At 39.4% G+C, this 17,726-nt stretch overlaps 1 protein-coding gene across 1 annotated transcript in view; it reads right to left on the bottom strand.

Moving 5' to 3' along the window:
- Window positions 1–9,745: 9,745 nt before the first annotated feature.
- Window positions 9,746–17,726, bottom strand: part of POF1B (POF1B actin binding protein) — a 57,636-nt gene continuing 49,655 nt past the window's right edge. The window contains exons 13-14 of the mRNA XM_030574226.1: window positions 13,768–13,882; window positions 9,746–10,379 (exon numbers count right to left, since the gene is read on the bottom strand). Coding sequence (XP_030430086.1) covers window positions 13,774–13,882 — 109 coding nt within the window. The 3' untranslated portion in view covers window positions 9,746–10,379; window positions 13,768–13,773. The remainder of the gene's footprint in view (window positions 10,380–13,767; window positions 13,883–17,726) is intronic.

Genomic DNA, 17,726 nt, shown 5'->3' with positions numbered 1-17,726 from the left:
TCATGTGTTGAAGTTTAAAAAATAAAGCATAAAACCATTTTTTGTAGTGGGAAACTGTTAGTCCTTCATACATTATATACAAGCAATTTTTGCCTTGGCAGGTCAACATTAAAGAGCCCTCAGCGATCATCCTTAGTTATTCTGTCATTCTCTCAATGGCAGCTGGGCTGGCGGTGGGGTCTGTCAGTACTACTTGCTGCAGAAGTAGTAAGGCTTGTGCAGGTAACCTCTTGGGTTATTCTGGGGGAGTGTAGCCAGACTATTTTATGAATATGCTTTACAAGATACATTTTAATTTCATCATCTAGATGTACTTTTACATTTAGTACTACAGTTTATTTTCTACATATCCCCATAATAAGGTGCATAAACGGTGCCAAACATTGTATGGTCTGCAGCACTGCATATAGACTGTAATGGGATATCTGCATCAAATACATTTTGAGAAACTGGCCTGATGGCAGAAAGTATGCCGAACAGCCTATCTTCAGAAAAGTAAAACATGTTTCATAACAGCTGAAATGAAATATAAAGTGGCAGGACAGACATCTAGTTACAGAAAATGAAATCAGAACTAGGATTTAACAAAAAATGAACACTCCATGTATATTGCATTGTAACTAGGTAGCAATTAAGAGAAAGTTCTAAAACTGTTTTTGTTAAATCCTACTTGCAAAAAAATTTTAAAACATGGTTAATGAACACGTTTTTCAGCAAGAGAACTTACCTCAGGAGGGAGTGGTTCTCAACGTTATCAGAACAATCCATTTCATTTACAAATTGAATTCCTACTGCCTATGAAATGCAAATATTAGAATGGGGTGGTGGGCTGGTAAGGCAAGTGCTCATTGTGATACTGCTTTGTGTGTGGCCTCTCATATGAGGCAAAGGTGATGGATGGAGGAATTAAGGTGTGGTGCTTAGACCCATGGTTGGAGGAAGCTTCTCCTGTTTTTTTATATGACATTATTCGAAGTAGCACACTGTGTAAAGTGAGCTCTGCTGTAAAGCTGTACTCTGCCCTGTGTTATAACACTAAGATGATGCAAGTGCTATTGGCCATGTATATGCTGCTTGTGTGCCTGTTAATATGATGTTTGCTCATGCAAGAAAGGAAACTTATAAATACGCAGATGGGATTGCTTTAAAATGTCAGACTTTTTTTATTGTACTTTATTGATAAATTGATGTAAATTTAAAAGCTACAGGCATGTAAAAAATAAGTGATTTGTGTTTATCTCATAAGTTTTGTTAGCAGTTAACCATATTCAGAGAACCTTAATATTACATGATAAATGATATGTCAAATACTATAACCAAAGGTGGAAAGAGCCACAGTAAAAAAGACAAAAGTCCATATTCCCGTTTCCCATGCTCATGGTATTTGAACAATGGCTTGAGTACTTCCTACACCTTTAACTGCTAACAATATTGGCATATGGCCATACACAACAAAGTTTTTTATGTCTGAATAGAAGACACTCCTACTAAGTAAGACAATAGCTAGTAACTCTGCTTCAGTAAACAGCATATACAAGCATGGTATTTTTGCCACCAAAACTATGAAATTTTGTTTAAATTTTTTGTTTCACACATTTTAAATGATGTAAGTAAGGGAAAAATTAAAAGCTTGGTGGCATGATAATTTTTCTTGGCCATGTACTGTAATTTAAAATGGGCTTCATAATATAAAGTTGAATCTGGAAAACGATTATCCCAGTGTTGCATCTAAATGTTTGTGATCTTTTTTAATAAACTCCACAGCTATAGAATTAACTAAAAATTAAACAAGTGAAAAACACCTTTTTTGGCAAAAGAATGTCAATTTATTTTTAATATGTACTTCCTTTTTATCTACAGTTGTTTCCTGTACACGGACAAAATACATTAGCTGTTTTAAAATTCATGTTTTAATAAAAATAGTTCTGTAAAAATATAACAACTTTGAATTATATGCATTTAAAATACACAGTACTCACGTGATTGACTCAAAAAAGTAATCATGATTAAAAAAATTGTGATTAATCGCACTGTTAAGCAATAGAATACCAATTGAAATTTATTAAATATTTTTGGATGCTTTTCTACATTTTCAAATATATTGATTTCAGTTACAACACAGAATGTAAAGTGTACAGTGCTCACTTTATATTATTTTTATTACAAATATTTGTACTCTAAAACTGATAAACAAAAATAGTAGTATTTTTCAATTCACCTCATACAAGTCCTGGAGTGCAATCTCTTTATCATGAAAGAGCAAGTTACAAATGTAGGATATTTTTTGTTATATAACTGCAGTAAAAACCAAACCAATGTAAAACTTTAGAGCCTACAAGTCCACTCAGTTCTACTACTTGTTCAACCAATCACTAAGAGAAGCAAGTTTGTTTACACTTACAGGAGATAATGCTGCCCACTTCTTAATTACAATGTCACCTGAAAGTGAGAACAGGTGTTCACATGGCACTGTTGTAGCTGGCGTCACAAGATATTTATGTGCCAGATATGCTAAATATTCATATGCCTCTTCATGCTTCGGCCATTGTTCCAGAGAACATAAGTCCATTCTGATGACTCCCATTAAAAAAATGTTAATTAAATTTGTGACTGAACTCCTTGGGGGAGAACTGTATGTCCCCTGCTGTTTTACCTGCATTCTGCCATATATTTAATGTTATTACAGTCTCAGATGATGACCCAGGACATGTTGTTCGTTTTAAGAACACTTTTTCTCTGCAAATTTGACAAAATGCAAAGAAGATACCAATGTGAAATTTTTAAGATAGCTACAGCATTTGACCTAAAATTTAAGAATCTGAAGTGCCTTCCAAAATCTGAGCGGGACGAGGTGTGGAGAATGCTTTCAGAAATCTTAAAAGAGTAAGACTGTGGAAACTACAGAATCCAAACCACCAAAAAAGAAAATCAACCTTCTGCTGGTGGCATTTGACTCAGATGATAAATATGAACGTGTTAGTCAGCACTGATATGGATAGTTACCAAGCAGAACCTGTCATCAGCATGAACGCATGTCCTCTGGAATGGTGGTTGAAGCATCAAGGGACATATGAATCTTTAGCGCATCTGGCATGTAAATATCTTGCAACACCGGCTACAACAGTGCCACACAAATGCCTGTTCTCACTTTCAGGTGATATTGTAAACAAGAAGTGGGTAGCATTATCGTCTGCAAATGTAAACGAACTTGTTTATCTGAACGATTGGCTGAACAAGAAATAGGACTGCATGGACTTGTGAACTCTAAAGTTTTACATTGTTTTAGTCTTGAATGCAGGGTTCTTTCTTACATATTTCTACATTTGCCAAGTTCAACTTTCATGATAAAGAGATTTCACTACAGTACTTGTAGTAGGTGAATTGAAAAATACTTTTTTTTTTTTTACAGTGCAGATATTTGTAATATAAATAAAGTGAGCACTGTACACTTTGTATTCTCTTGTAATTGAAATCTATACATTTGAAAATGTAGAAACTATCCAAAAATGTTTAAATAAAAGGTATTCTATTATTGTTTAGCTGCACAATTAATCTTGATTACTTTTTTTAATCGCTTGACAGCCCTAGTTATCAGTTATGGTTCTGTTATTGGACAGTCTCATTAATTGTCCATTTTTAAAATACAAATACTTAAAAAATATAGTAACATAATGAGGAGTGTAAATAAAAACAAAGGAATTCAGAGAGAATGATAAATTTTTATCCATAGCTCCATCTCTTGTGGATTCTGTACTATGAATGGCTGCATATTTGCAGAGACTTCTACAAATAAAGAACAAATGAAGATTAAGGAAAGTTTCTTTATTTAACTTGGAATTTTCTAATAATTATTCTTTTAATCCAATTAATTAGTTTGGTGGGAGTTTTTTTTAACCTCTGAATTATTTTTAATTTCTGCTATTTGTATCACTATGGGGAAGAGCATTCAAATAGATCACTGATTGGCTTTGTAAACCTGAAGGACTTTGAAAAGTTATTGCTATAAACATTTCAATATCTCATATTCTATAGTTTTAGTAATTTTGCATTTTTTTAAGGTGTCTTCTCTCTGCATGAAGTATTCAACAGAGGAGCGTTGCAAAAGTCTGGATGTACTATGGAGCCTCCAAAATAATTTTTACTGTAAGTTTTGAATATTTTCTGTTGACTCTCTTGAACTATTTACTGTGATGTCTAGAAGTATTTGGTCTGTTTATGCTAATTTGACAATCTGTAAGAGAATTGTTTTGTTTAGTAGGGTGTAAAGGTTCCATTACTGTAGTGCCTGGGCACAGTTTATATAGGTAAAAACAATACCATACAATAGCATCTCCAAAATGAGGAAAATATACTTTGACTATGTAACAATGAACCCAGCAGCAGCAGTAGTCTGAGGAGTTTCCAAGGACAGCATTAATGGAACGCTTTGCTTCTCTGTGGTCAGTTTTGGCATGTATCTTGTAGGGCTGAATTTCAGGGGTGACATTCTGCTACTAGGAATGCCCTGTACCTGTAGACGTTACCACAGAGATTTGACAGCCTAAGCTTTCCTTCCAAATGCTTTTATCATTGGTAGGCACCGGGGGAAGAAAGGATACCAATGCTAATGACCACCAGGAATCAGGAAGGGAAATTTTTCTGTATAGCAATGCATGGTTGGATACATGCATAATTACTATGGGAGTTACTTCCGTCAAGCTTCAGCTATTGGGTAGTGCTGGAGGCAGGTTAGCAGAGCAGACAAACTTATTCCTAGAGCTTTAAAAATTATTTTAACATAAAATAACCTGACAGTAAATCATGGTTTTAAGAGTTTTGTATCCATAGACCACTGACAGCACTCATTTAGTAATCAGAAATGTTTGTCCAAATAAAAAACTACATAATCTCATAGTATGTGTATTTTTGTTCTATTGTTATGTGGATACTAAAAAAAGAGGACTTGATCAGTTGTCATTCTGCCTCTAATTATCTTACATCTCAGTCATATCTCCTGTATCCTATTCCAAGCGAATTGCTTTCGGGGGGCGGAGTGTGTGTGTATGTGCGCGCATGCGCAATATTTAGCTGTTGTATGGTGCTTTTCATCTGTAGAGCTAAAAGTGCTTTGCAAAGAAAGGAACTCTCTCTCCATTGTACAGATGTTGTAACTGGAGCACGGTCATGCAGCAGGTCAGTGACAGAACTGGAGATATTTGGCTCCACGAATTTAGAAGATTTGCAGCCACGCTAGACAGAGCGTGCAAGTTTCTTGAATCAGACTTGTCACTGAGGTTGTAATCTCTTGAAAATAAAATGTATCCATATACATTTTTCAGGGCTTAATGTTGGGTATATGTGTAAAGCTTCTGTATTTCTTAAAGCAGATAATTGCAAGTACTGTGATATACCTATAGAGATGATACTCCTTGAACAAGAGCTGGAAAAGAGTTTGAGAAAAAGAGACACACAAACATTGGTTTTGCAGGATAAAAATGTTTTATTCTCTATGTGTCATACAATTTACTAGAGGTATCGATCAAGAGAAATGTTGTACCATCCACATCCAGTGTGGTTGAGTGGAAAAAAAATCACCCATTGCAGTGGGATCTTTGAAGAGAAATAACTAAGGGGTTTTTTTAGTGTATTTGTTTTGGGTTTTGGGTTTTGGTTTTTTTTGCCCCAAAATATTTTTAAAGAGTGAAAAATTGGTGGGATTTTGCTTTTTGAAAAATTACTACACAAAAATGGCATATTAACTCCCACTTCTCCAAGAAAAACAGTGCTGCTCCTGCCTAACAGAAAGTAGAATGGGAACCAGCAGCTGCTTCTTCATTGCATTAGGCAGTTCAACCAGTACACAGCATCCCATTATCAGCTGCAAGGTATCAGCACTGTTCAAATGTGCAAGTAAATGGTTGCAATTTGTAAACAAAGACAACTCTAGTCCCCATGCAAATAACATTAATAGTGGCTAGATTTCATATGCCCCACATATGTTCTATGTTGTTGCTGTTGTGGTAGTGGCTAGGGATCCACATCAGTGAGCAGCCCTTCTACTAGATCCTGTACCAAGACCATTCCTGCCCCAATGGCATCCTTTCGACAAAATCCTCAGCGTCCCCATGCACAGGAGAGGTGCTATTTTGTTTACACAACGTCCCCTTGTCTCAATTCTCATATCCTCCCTTTCAGCTCCCATCCAGTGTTAGGAGGTTAATGATGATCCCCTTTTGAAAGGGCTTTCAGAGTCAGCCAAAGGAGCCTACTGATTGTAAATAGGAGGCACAGGACCTTAAGGTGAGTGGTTCTGACCAGCCAAGATTTACTGCTTTTGAGGAGGAATTGCATGTGACTGCACTACTCTGGGAAAACATGGGCACCTGTGATAGGATAATTTGAATTACTTACATGAGAGTAGGTCTTTTGGGGGAAATGTGGCCCTTAATTATTACAACTGCAAGTCAATAAATCCTACATGCGTTAAACTGTAGAATACACCTTTTGTGGTAGACATAGCTAGCTATACATAAGAGAGATAGTGCTCTCTCATCATGGTGTGTGTGGTGTGCGAGTTCAAGCAAATACATACCAGTCTTTTATATCTAGATACACACTGTGGATGTCTACAGTGCTAGATGTACATAAAGATCGCTGGCTGTGCTTGACTATCTAAAGATATAGCTTGCTGAGCCATAGATAGCCATCTTTGTCTATGCCTATAGAGAGCTACGGATAGAGATGTTGGGTATAGCTACATATAGATTGTGGTTATATTGCTATGGCAATAGATATTTGTACATAGCTATGTACAAAGATTTAGCTATAGATCTAGCGGATGCATTACCATTTGCCAACTCAAGTCACAAGGCATACTTTTTTACAGGACTATGATAAGGGTACAGACTATCAAAATGTACTTGTGACTTCTCTCTGCTCCCCCCACCCCCAATCTAAAGCATTCTTCCTTTACTTGTGCGCTGCCTGTTGAACTGCTTCCAAGGTAGTTGAGCCAGAGCAAGAGAAGACTGAGATGATGCCAGCGAAGATAGTTAGCCATACTTATTTTTAAAATGAAGTTATTTTCCCCTCCTGTTGACTCAAAGTAACTGTTTTGTTTTTTAAACAAGAAGCCATTTTATTCAGGCTTTCACTTTACTAACCCTGTCGTACTGGCTGTTTTGCTTCACTTACAGTAAAAAACAGGAGACTGTTTTATGCCAGCAGAATTATGCCATGGCCATTAGGCAGACCACATTTTGACAAACAATTCCCCACCTTTTCATGTGAATATCTTCTAGCATCACCACTTACTCTGTAAATTCCTTTACTTTGGCAGGGAAGGCATGTGAATGTCATATTTGCAACATAACTAAATGAGAATTATTTTTAAATGGTGTAAATGTCAGTGTTTAATAATTTGTAGAAAGCTATTTTGTCAGACATTTTTTAATTAACTTAAAGACCCTATTTCTACAGGGAGAGTCTGCTTGGCCCCATAATTTCTTATGGCTAACGTGTGCATTAGATGTCAGAGTTTGACACCAGTGTCTGATCCTACTCCCCATTAAGATCAGTGACAGAATGCCCATTGGCTTCAGAAGGGCAGAAACAAGCTCTAAATAGGAAAATTGCTTTAGAATGAAGGAAATATTTGAGTTCTGGCAAACTAAAGCTTCAGTGTGTCTGAAGTTGCGATATCATAGGTAATGTCAATGGGCAGTTTGTCTGAGTAAGGATGGATGCATTAGTCCCTACTGGACATTTGAATGGTCAAGTTTTGAAATTGCCTTCAAAGTCTTTGAGAAATTTTTGCCCTACAACTTTGGGGTGGAAGGGGGACAGTAACTGTTTGATATTCTCAAAAAAATTGATCATTTCTTTGTGCTTACTCTGGTGGTGCAAAGGGCCATAAACCAGCAGCAGACTATAGAGCAAACATAGCTTTTTATGCCTGGCTCTCTCCCCTGAGTGTCCTTCAGCATACTCTGCCTCCTCCCCTTAGATCCTGCATGGAGGATTTGGGGTCTAGTAACAGTGTTAAATAAAAATGTAGCATCAAGTAGCCTAGCCATTTAGATCAATCAATGTATCTAAAGAATTAAACAATAGGCATTATATGTTTTCTAAGGCTGATGGACGCATGGCTGGAAGGTTTTGTTAACAGAAAATTAAATTTGCACACTATATTTTATTAATAGACAAAGATTGTTTATTTCCCAGCTATTATCACCCATAGGTCACAAGTGCTCTCACCAACATATATATATTGACCATCTGTATGGATATAAAATGGACTCCAAGTGCCTATAATATAACTAAATCAATCCACAGAAATATAGACAAGGAAAACCTTTACAAAAGCAATTAAAAGCTAGCACCTATTTAAATAGTGTAGATCCCTTAATTCCTCTCTTCCCAGTATCTTCTTTTATATATATATTTTTTTTTTGAAACCTCACCCCATTGCTTCAACTTACTACTTTTTCTATTTTATCTCTTACACCAAAATCATTGGGACACATTCTGTGGTCCTGAATCAAGTGGGAATTTTGCTCCATTAGCAACAGAATACAGCCCAAGCACTATTTTCATTCTACTTTTCCCAATATAAAAAATGTATACATTGCATTCTTGAAATTTTGATTTATAAGTAAATTTCAAGGATCTTAAACTATGCCTAGTACAAATAGTCTCAGCTGTTTTTCAGGTTATAAAGGTTCAGTCAAAAACCTATTCATATGATCTCTAATGTACTTAGTTTCCTTAAATTTAAAAGTTTACAAGATTATTTTGCCAAATTATAGATGATGTTTTTCATAAAATTTATCTGCTACACTAGTACTCATCACTTATGGCCCAGCACTGAGGAGCTGGATGGAGTTCCTCCCAAGTTAAAGCATTTTGGTTAGATTATGCAGAGAAATAACTTTTACTTCTCAAACCTGCATGAGAAATTCTAGGTCATAATTTTTGTGTGTGTGTGTTGTTTTTTTTTATGTAAACTTCACTGATTTACATTTCCATTAGTTCTAGATACAGCCTGTGGCTTCACTTAGCATTTGATCTCAGTATGAGAAGAGAAGTGCAGGACTGGAACCAATGTAAGATCCGTGAAGTAATAAAGTACTGTATATACTCGTTTTTTTTGTAAAAAGGGGAAGCACCATAGCCGGAAGTCGGCTTATGAACCGATATAGAGAGAGAGAGGTGGGACACAGCCCCTCCTCCCAACAGAGGGAGTAAGGGGAGGCAGCAGAGACAGAAGGGAAGAGGCAGGGCCAGATTCTCTCTGCTTCTGGCCATGCTGCTCTTCCTCCAGCCTCTGAAGCAGCTGCAGCTATGCTGCTTGGCCCTGCCCCCAGAGCAGGCTGTGGCCATACTGCCCAGCCCAGCCCACTGGAATATGCTGCAGCTGCACCACCTGGTCTGGCCTGCCAGAGTAGCTCCAGCCAGGTCAGAGACATCCTTCCCTGGCCCTCTCCAGATAAGGTGGGAAGGGATAGAATGGGGAGAGTGTGGGGGTCCTGGGCTAGGGGTGGGGTCATGTAGGGGGTGGTCACAGGGGTTACTACCAGCTTCTCCCCCCCAAAAAATTTTCCCACCAAGTGCTGTCCTGGCCTGTCAGGGTAAGCAGCTGGCGGGCTGGGACACTCTTTACTTAGTTTACCTCCATGCCTGTGCACACTTGAGGTAAACAAACCATTTCGGACCACCAGCGGCTTATCTTGATGGCCCAGGAGCCAAAGTTTGCTGACCCCTGAATTATAGGGTTGGCTTATAAACGAACCGGCTTATGATCAAGTATATACGGTAACATTTTAAAATAGAGGTACCAGTTTCTACTGCTAGAAAATTTTGTAAACACTTAAGTATATCAAAATCATGAGTACCCCCTCTTGCAAGAAATGCTGATGTGCTTACCACACAAGTATATGTCAAACTTTACATCGATTACAAATGACATGGTAATTTTGCCTCTACTGTTTACAACTGTTATGACTATTATTCTTCACCGTGCATGCAGAGAAAAAGCCAAGATTCAAACTAAATCTAGGTGGGGTTTTGGGTCTTCTCCTTAGTAATGCAGCAAGTAAGACAGAGGAATGGATAATATACCCCTTTACTCAGCGTGGTCTGGAATGACTAAACCTCACAATGCATGTTCTTCATCAGCTAGAAGTTAATTGCTTGCTTCGACTAAGACCAGCCATTGCTTTTCTCAATCCATTATTTCCCACTGTGTGTCTTAACACATGCACCTTAGCTCAGGGAAAGGCCTGGTTCTAAATATTAGACTGAACCTTTTAATGATGAAAAACAGCAGCAGGTAAAGTAACGATAGCCATTTGGTATGAGCTCCTTTGAACAGATCCAGCGACGGTCCCAGCTGCTCATTCCTAAAAGAAATAAGCAGTTTGTTTTGTGACAGGAATAACTTCCACGCAACTAACATCACATTAGATTTAACATACGTAAAAATGTTGCTGTACAAGTGTTTACAAATAAAAATCTATGCAAGGAACATGACTGTTTTTATATGATTGGTATCTCAGTCCCCTGGAAAGTCAGATACCTAAGTGAATAGCCTTAGTTCCCATTCAGTGCCTAACTTTAAGCACCCAGGTTTAAATATTCTGGTACTCATGGTAGCAAGCTAGTCAACTACTACTTATTTTTAAAAACTCCAGTAATGAGCACATAGGTGCTTTTGAAAATGTTACCTATTTCAGTGACAAAAACTTGCTTAAATACTGATAATTTTTTGTGGTAACTGATAAATACACTGCCTCATCTGTTGGTGCAGTAACATTTGTGATGTTACAGGTGAAGCTGAAAATAAAATACTTCTAGTATAAACCTACATTGTTGTAGGTTTGTAACTTAAGTAAAATTTCTTTTCAACTGAAACCTGCTACAGTTGAACCTCAGTGTTATGAACACTTTAGGAAGGGCGTAACTCTGAACAAAACGTTACGGATAGTCTCTCAAAAGTTTACAATTGAACACTGGCTTAATACAGCTTTAAAACTTTAGCACGCAGACAGGGCCGGCTCCAGCGTTTTTGCTGCCCCAAGCTGCGAAAAAAAAACAAAAAAAAGATAAAGCCACAATCAGCTCTACTGTGCCGCTTCATTCTTTGGCAGCAATTCGGCAGCAGGTCCTTCCCTCTGAGAAGGACTGGGGGACCTGCTGTCAAAGAGCTGGACATGCTGCCCCCTCTCTGTTGGCCGCCCCAAGCACCTGCTTGCTGCACTGGTGCCTGGAGCCGGCCCTGCACGCAGAAGAAAAATCCCCCCCCCACCCTTTTTTTTTTTTTTTTTTAAAGTAGTTTACATTTAACAGTACTGTATTTACTGGTCTCAGCTGCTGCTTGATTGCATACTTCCAGTTCCAAATGAGGTATGTGGTTAACTGGTCAGTTCGTAACTCTGAGGTTCTACTGTATAAAGATCTTGGGTGAAAACCTGGTGCCATTGACTTAAGGGGTGAAATCTTGCTCTCAAAGTGTGGGAGGGATTTTTCATTTAGGGAGCTGTCCTGGTGTTTGCAGGAGATAAAAACACAACATTTCTCTCAGCTTATAGTACACTTTCTCCCTCGCCTGTAGTGAAATAAACAAACATGTTTAACTTCCAAACAGGCTCCAACTCCCCCTTGTGATTTCTTTAAAAGTACATCTTTGCATACCCAGGCTTGAATTTAGTTGCATGCCCCTGTTACATCTGGATTTCCTTTAGGCTTGATGATGATTGAATAAGTAAGAAAAACCTAGTCTTCCATTATTGCTTTCCCTTTTTAGAACTACTCCTCATTTTCTTCCCTCATTCAAATTTGCTTTTATGTCCAGCCACCATTGCAAACTCCGTCTCTACAAATTAATGTGTTAGTTTTCCTCTCTAATCCCACTTCCTGATTTCATCTTCATTGGCAACTCCTCTGGCCTTTCTGTTTTTGCTGCTCCTTCCATATTCAGGCTGAGTGTTACTAAAACTCCCTCTTGTTTAAACACTTGACTATACATTGATCATCTCTCACTTTGCAAAAGGTAATCTCTACCTGTGTGGTCTCTCTGCAGGAGTGTTTTGGTGAGAAGGGTTAGAAACACTTTCACCCTTCCCTCCTCAAACATCAGACTCTTATCTTTCACTTCAAATTCTACACTCTACTACCACCTTTCCCCTCTCAGTCCTCTCTTACATCTCCTTGTACTCCGAATTGAGTTTATTCCTATGGTGTCCCCTACAGCAGGGACTGACTCCTAGTTCTCCCCTACCATGCTCTCCACTCTCTCCTTAAAAGCCACCAATCTTTCCTACCTGTCATGTATTTGTTTCTTCAGTGAAAGGAACTGATTTGTCTGTGTGAAGTGCCAGCTAAGTTTACGGTGCTGGATGTATGTATATTATTTATATTCAGGGTTAAAGTACTGCTCCCCAGAAATCTTTGTCTGCAAACTACTCGTCTCCAAGTTTGGATTTGCTTAACATCGTTTTGCTTAAAGTTGCATTTTTCAGGAACATAACTACAACGTTAAATGAGGAGTTCCCGTAGTTGGAGGGGTGGGGGCTTTAGTTTACAGCAGAGGTTGGCAACCTTTCAGAAGTGGAGTGCCGAGTCTTCATTTATTCACTCTAACTTAGATTTCATGTGCCAGTAATACATTTTAACATTTTTAGAAGGTCTGTTATAAGTCTGTAATACATAACTAAACTATACCTCTACCCCGATATAATACTGTCCTCGGGAGTCAAAAAATCTTACTGTGTTATATGTGAAACCACATTATATCAAACTTAACGCTGCTTTACCATGTTATATCGAGTTGCGTTATATCAGGGTCAAGGTGTATTGTTGTATGTAAAGTAAATAAGGTTTTTAAAATGTTTAAGAAGCTTCATTTAAAATTAAATTAAAATGCAGAGCCCCCTGGACCAGTGGCCAGGACCCGGGCAGTGTGAGTGCCACTGGGGAGAAGGGATAGCTCAGTGGTTTGAGCATTAGCCTGCTAAACCCAGGGTTGTGAATTCAATCCTTAGGGATCTGGGGAAAAATCAGTATTTGTGCTGCTAGTGAAGGCGGGGGCTGGACTCAATGTTCAGGGTCCCTTCCAGTTAGGAGATCTCTAAAAAAATAAAAATCAACTTGCGTGCCGCCTTCGGCACACGTGCCATAGGTTGCCTACCCCTGGTTTACAGCAAGCAGAAATTCCAGGCAATGCTGTGGGGCAACACTTAAGCTGCTTGTAACTGTCTCAATTATACCAGACTCCAGTGCAAAGGAACAGCCCAGGCTTCAGAGGGCATAATGGTGGTCTGAAGCCATCAGAGTCCCTAGGCTTTGAGTTTTGTACAAGAGCCTCTTATTCACCCACTCTACTAGTTTATTGAGGGTGGTACATCCTATTAGAGATAACAGAAAATAGGGCACATTTTCAGTACTACTTATGGTGTAATATCAATAAAAACTGTAACCCTTTCAAAAGCTAAAAGTAGGGTTATAAGATATGAGATACAAGTAAAGTAAAGGCTATTTCTATTATTCTTCACTAACATGCGTAGACCATTTTTAGAAATGTCACTGTACTTGTCTATTATGAAACATTCTCTAGGCTGTTCTTACTGACTCATTGCTCATTTTGCTACTTTATTTACTGAAATAGAAAAGAAGCCTCCAAAACAGGTTTTGTTGAATTAATTCTTTTTTACAAGTCCATTTTTGGCTTCTTTACAGTACTGAACCTGCACATCAACAAGAAATGGTATATAACTAACATGGATAGCTTACATGTTTCTACATTGCTTCAGTCTTCTCAATTACAATAGTCTCCATTTGTCTAACTGGTGATGAAGCCATGCAGTCATCAGACAGGAGACCAAGGATTGGATATTGGTTCATGTACCTGTATAAAAAGTTGTGCAAAACCGTAAGTGGAATACTGTATGTCTCTGTTAAGCTTTCTTAACACCTATGTCCAAAGCAGTTTCTTGCCTTTGAGGACCAAATTCTACCTTTCCCCCAAAATACTCATTTCTAGATTAGTTATTGCACCCAAATTTGTTTAAAAAGAGTTAACTAAAGCCTTTTAAAAACTGTTTTAGATATTTACTTAACTGATTACCAACCAAAATTTTCTCTCTCCTCAAAGGCATCCACTTTAGAAGTGTTTCCACACATACTACCTTTTTTTTTTTTAAAAAGCCAAACACTCATTAATAATTACAAACTATATGTCATGATTATGTCCAACACCCATTAATTAGCATTAAGGGATGCTCAAAAGACACAGGCATACAGTTGCAGAGGCCAAAAAAATAAATAGCAACAGTACAGACTGTAACTGTTTACTGTTCTTTTGACGTGTGTTCCCAGTTTTGGCAAAACAGCTGTAACACAGCTCTCATGTTGTTTCTTAACCTTCGGATCTGTTTGCCAGGAGGTGTTTTATCTGAATCCACTCTGTTACCTTCCTGCTTGTTTCCTTAGAGCACTGCTATTAACTAAATCAATGCATGCATAGAGTAAACATTCCCATAACCCAGTATAGCCATACAGTATTCATAAATTAATACAGATCAGTCCCCATCCTTCACACTCCATACACAACCAAGGTATACTTTAAGATTAATAAAATAAAATAAAAAAAGCAGTGAGGCCTTTTAAGTTTCTATTGTTACACATGTCCTGAGTGAGCTGGGCTCTCGTCCGAATTATCTACACTACAATCTAAGTCAACCTATGTTATGGTGACTTACAGCCACCAGGAACGCTCCTTCCACTGACTGAAGAGGGGCAGTGTCTGAGGCTAAGGGGCAGGGATTTCAGGTCCATGCAACTCCCTGCCAGGAGCTGGGGGAGGGCAGCCTCCTAGGGCTATTTGTCTCTGGCAGGGAGATCCGCACCTAGACTCCTGTCAGTTGCTGTTGTCTGTTACAGCTATCCCCCTATTCCATTTTGTTTCTTACAGCTGTCCCCATACTCCATTTTGTTTTTGTTCTACTCCTGTGGCCGCCCTTCCCTGGCTGTTAAGTTGTTTACCAGGGCCACTGCCCTTCTCAAAGGGAGGGCCCCTTAAGTTGTTTACCAAGAGCCATTGCCCTTCTCAATGGGATGACCACTTGTGCTGTATGCTAAGTGGGACCACTGCCCTGTTCAAAGGGTTAGTCCTGTTATCACCTTGTTGAACCTGGGCTTGGTGTAGGGCAGGCAATGTCCAGAGCTGCAAGACCTATTGTGTTCTTAAGATCCTGGGCATGAGTCGTAGACCTCATGTGCTTTTGAGTCACCTATTGCATAGGACTCTGCCCAGGCATGTCTCTGTGCTCACCTGCAGTTTTTCCCTGTGCCTCCTCCCCTGTGACAGAGGGAGCCTATCAGGATCACTGGCGGGAAACTGACATTTTTGAAACAAACATCAGAAAGTTCCTGCATTGCTGCCTGGTCTGATCAGCCAGGGGTTTTGGGGGGTCCTTTCTCTGCTCTCGTTTGAGCGTACCCCCCGTTTTTAAAAAAAAAACCACGAAGAACGAATTGCTGCCTGAGAGATCTCCTAATTATCAAGACCGTACCGAGCCCTCCTTGCTTCTTCTGCCTTTGCTGCTGCCTTGGGGACTGGTAAGAATCCCTCTGTAAAACTTTCCATACTTTTATTTTATTACTTTAGCTGCTGGCTCTGTTTCCCTAGCACACAGACTCCAGCTAAACCTTGGTCTGTGTCTTAAAACCTCTCTTAAACTCCGCAGAGCTTTGCTGCTAAAAATAAGCTTGTGCCGCTGCTAAGCTCTGCTCCCTGCTTTCAGCTGTATCCACTGCTGCAGCCACCATCCCTTGGCTTCCTTGGGGGCTGCCTTGGGAGCTGTATCCTGGGCACATAGCACTCTGCCCTCTGTGACTTCCCCATAGCATAAGGTGCACCGTAGGTTTTGCTTTTTAGTTTAATAAGTCATAGTTTGCCAAGATTGTAGAGCTTGTAAGTTTCACCTGCCTTGTTATAGTTTGCTGTTTTGTTGCTCTGTACAGTTGCTTGTTATAGTTTGCTTAGAATTGTGATATTTGTTGTTTTGCCTAGTCGTTGATTAAGATAGATTTAAAAAAACCATTGCCTGGTTGTATTCTGTACCTGTTATATAAATTACAAGCAGCTTATACAAAGTAATAAAAGTTTAATTAAGTTAAAGGATAGATAAGGTTTTTACTGCTTGAATTCATCTTCCCGCTGTCCCAATCTCTCCCTGAACTTTCCCATGTCTGTTTTTCCCCCCGCTCCAATCTCCCTCTCTGTGTACTTCTCCATGTCTCCCTGTGGTAACCCCTTTGCTGCTCCCCCCCCCCGCCCCCGTGTAACTTCCCAAACCCTTTGCCACTTCTTTCCCTTTTTTTTTTTGGGTGTCCCTCTAGCCCTTCTTTACACCTCTCTGCTGCCTCTCCCTGTATCCCCTGTGTTCGTGCCTCCACTGCCCCTCCCCTACCGAAGATCACCATCACACTGCTCCATTTGTCTTCACCCCGCTGCTCCGCAACTTCCCTGAAGTGCTCTCCACTGCTGCAACCTGCTTCTTCCCTCAGCCGTCTTCCCCATTCTCCATGTGCCTTCCCGTCGCTTACATGTTCAGTGCCCTCCCTTCTTGCTGCTCCCAGACTCCCCTTAAGTGCGCTCCAGCTGCTCTTGTCTCCTGTACCTCCAGCCCGCAGGCTCCTGAAGACTGCTGCTCTGGGCTTCACCCCACAGGGCTTCAGAGTCTCTTGCTGCTTGCAGCTGCACTCTCCTCTCGTTAGTTACCACTAATCACTCACTCCCCTCCCACCTCCCGCTTCTTGACCCAGCTTTTAGGTACACTCTTGCTATCACAGCCTCACAAATTAAGTCAGTAATTTTCTACATTGCATAATTTTACTTATCACCCATATTGTATTACTGCACTGTGACTCACATTTTACTTGTGGTTATAACACCCCAGTAGTTGCCTCCATTTTTATATAGAAGCTACCATTTTATTTTGCATTCCACACTGTATATAGAGTTGTTCCTATATAAAGTTGAGTTGCTTATTGACTGTACTGTATCCTATTGTGCTGAACCCAACTTACTGTATCCCACTGTTAAAACTCCCTACACTGTTCAATAAGAACCCCCCCCATTGTCTATTGTAAACACCTTATACACGCCCATCCGATCGCATTTCATTGTTAAATTCCTACTACTTCCTTTTTCCTTTAATAAAGAAATTAATTGGCACCCCACCTGTGTGGTAATTGCTCCCCAAGATCCCATATACCTGCAGGCAGGGACAGCTGTGCTCCCAACAGAGAGCAGCCCAGTTGGGGAGACAGCTTTCTTGTGAATTTCACAGCTCCTAACTACACCAGCATAAGTCAAACGCCTATCGTGGAGGTGTAATAGGGCCCTTTGCAGCTTATGTCAGTTTTTACACTACAGCCTTGCTCCTACCGATGCCATATGTCAATCTCTGAAGAGCAAAATAGTAGTACATATTTTTTTATCCCTAAAGCAAGCAAATCTAAATCAGCATTCACATAAGGACAGAGACTGCCATATTTATTCTGATAGTTTTCTGCCCATAAATACACGTTTTGAATAAGAAGTGCAATAGGATAGATTTCCAACTAAGGTTACATCTGCACTACGGGATTATTCCAATATTACATAAACTGGTTTTGTAAAACAGATTGTATAAAGTCGAGTGCACACGGCCACACTAAGCACATTAATTCGGTGGTGTGCGTCC

This window comes from Gopherus evgoodei, chromosome 9 (assembly GCF_007399415.2).
Source record: "Gopherus evgoodei ecotype Sinaloan lineage chromosome 9, rGopEvg1_v1.p, whole genome shotgun sequence".
Taxonomy (NCBI): Eukaryota; Metazoa; Chordata; order Testudines; family Testudinidae; genus Gopherus; species Gopherus evgoodei.
This window is presented reverse-complemented; position numbering and strand designations above follow the sequence as displayed.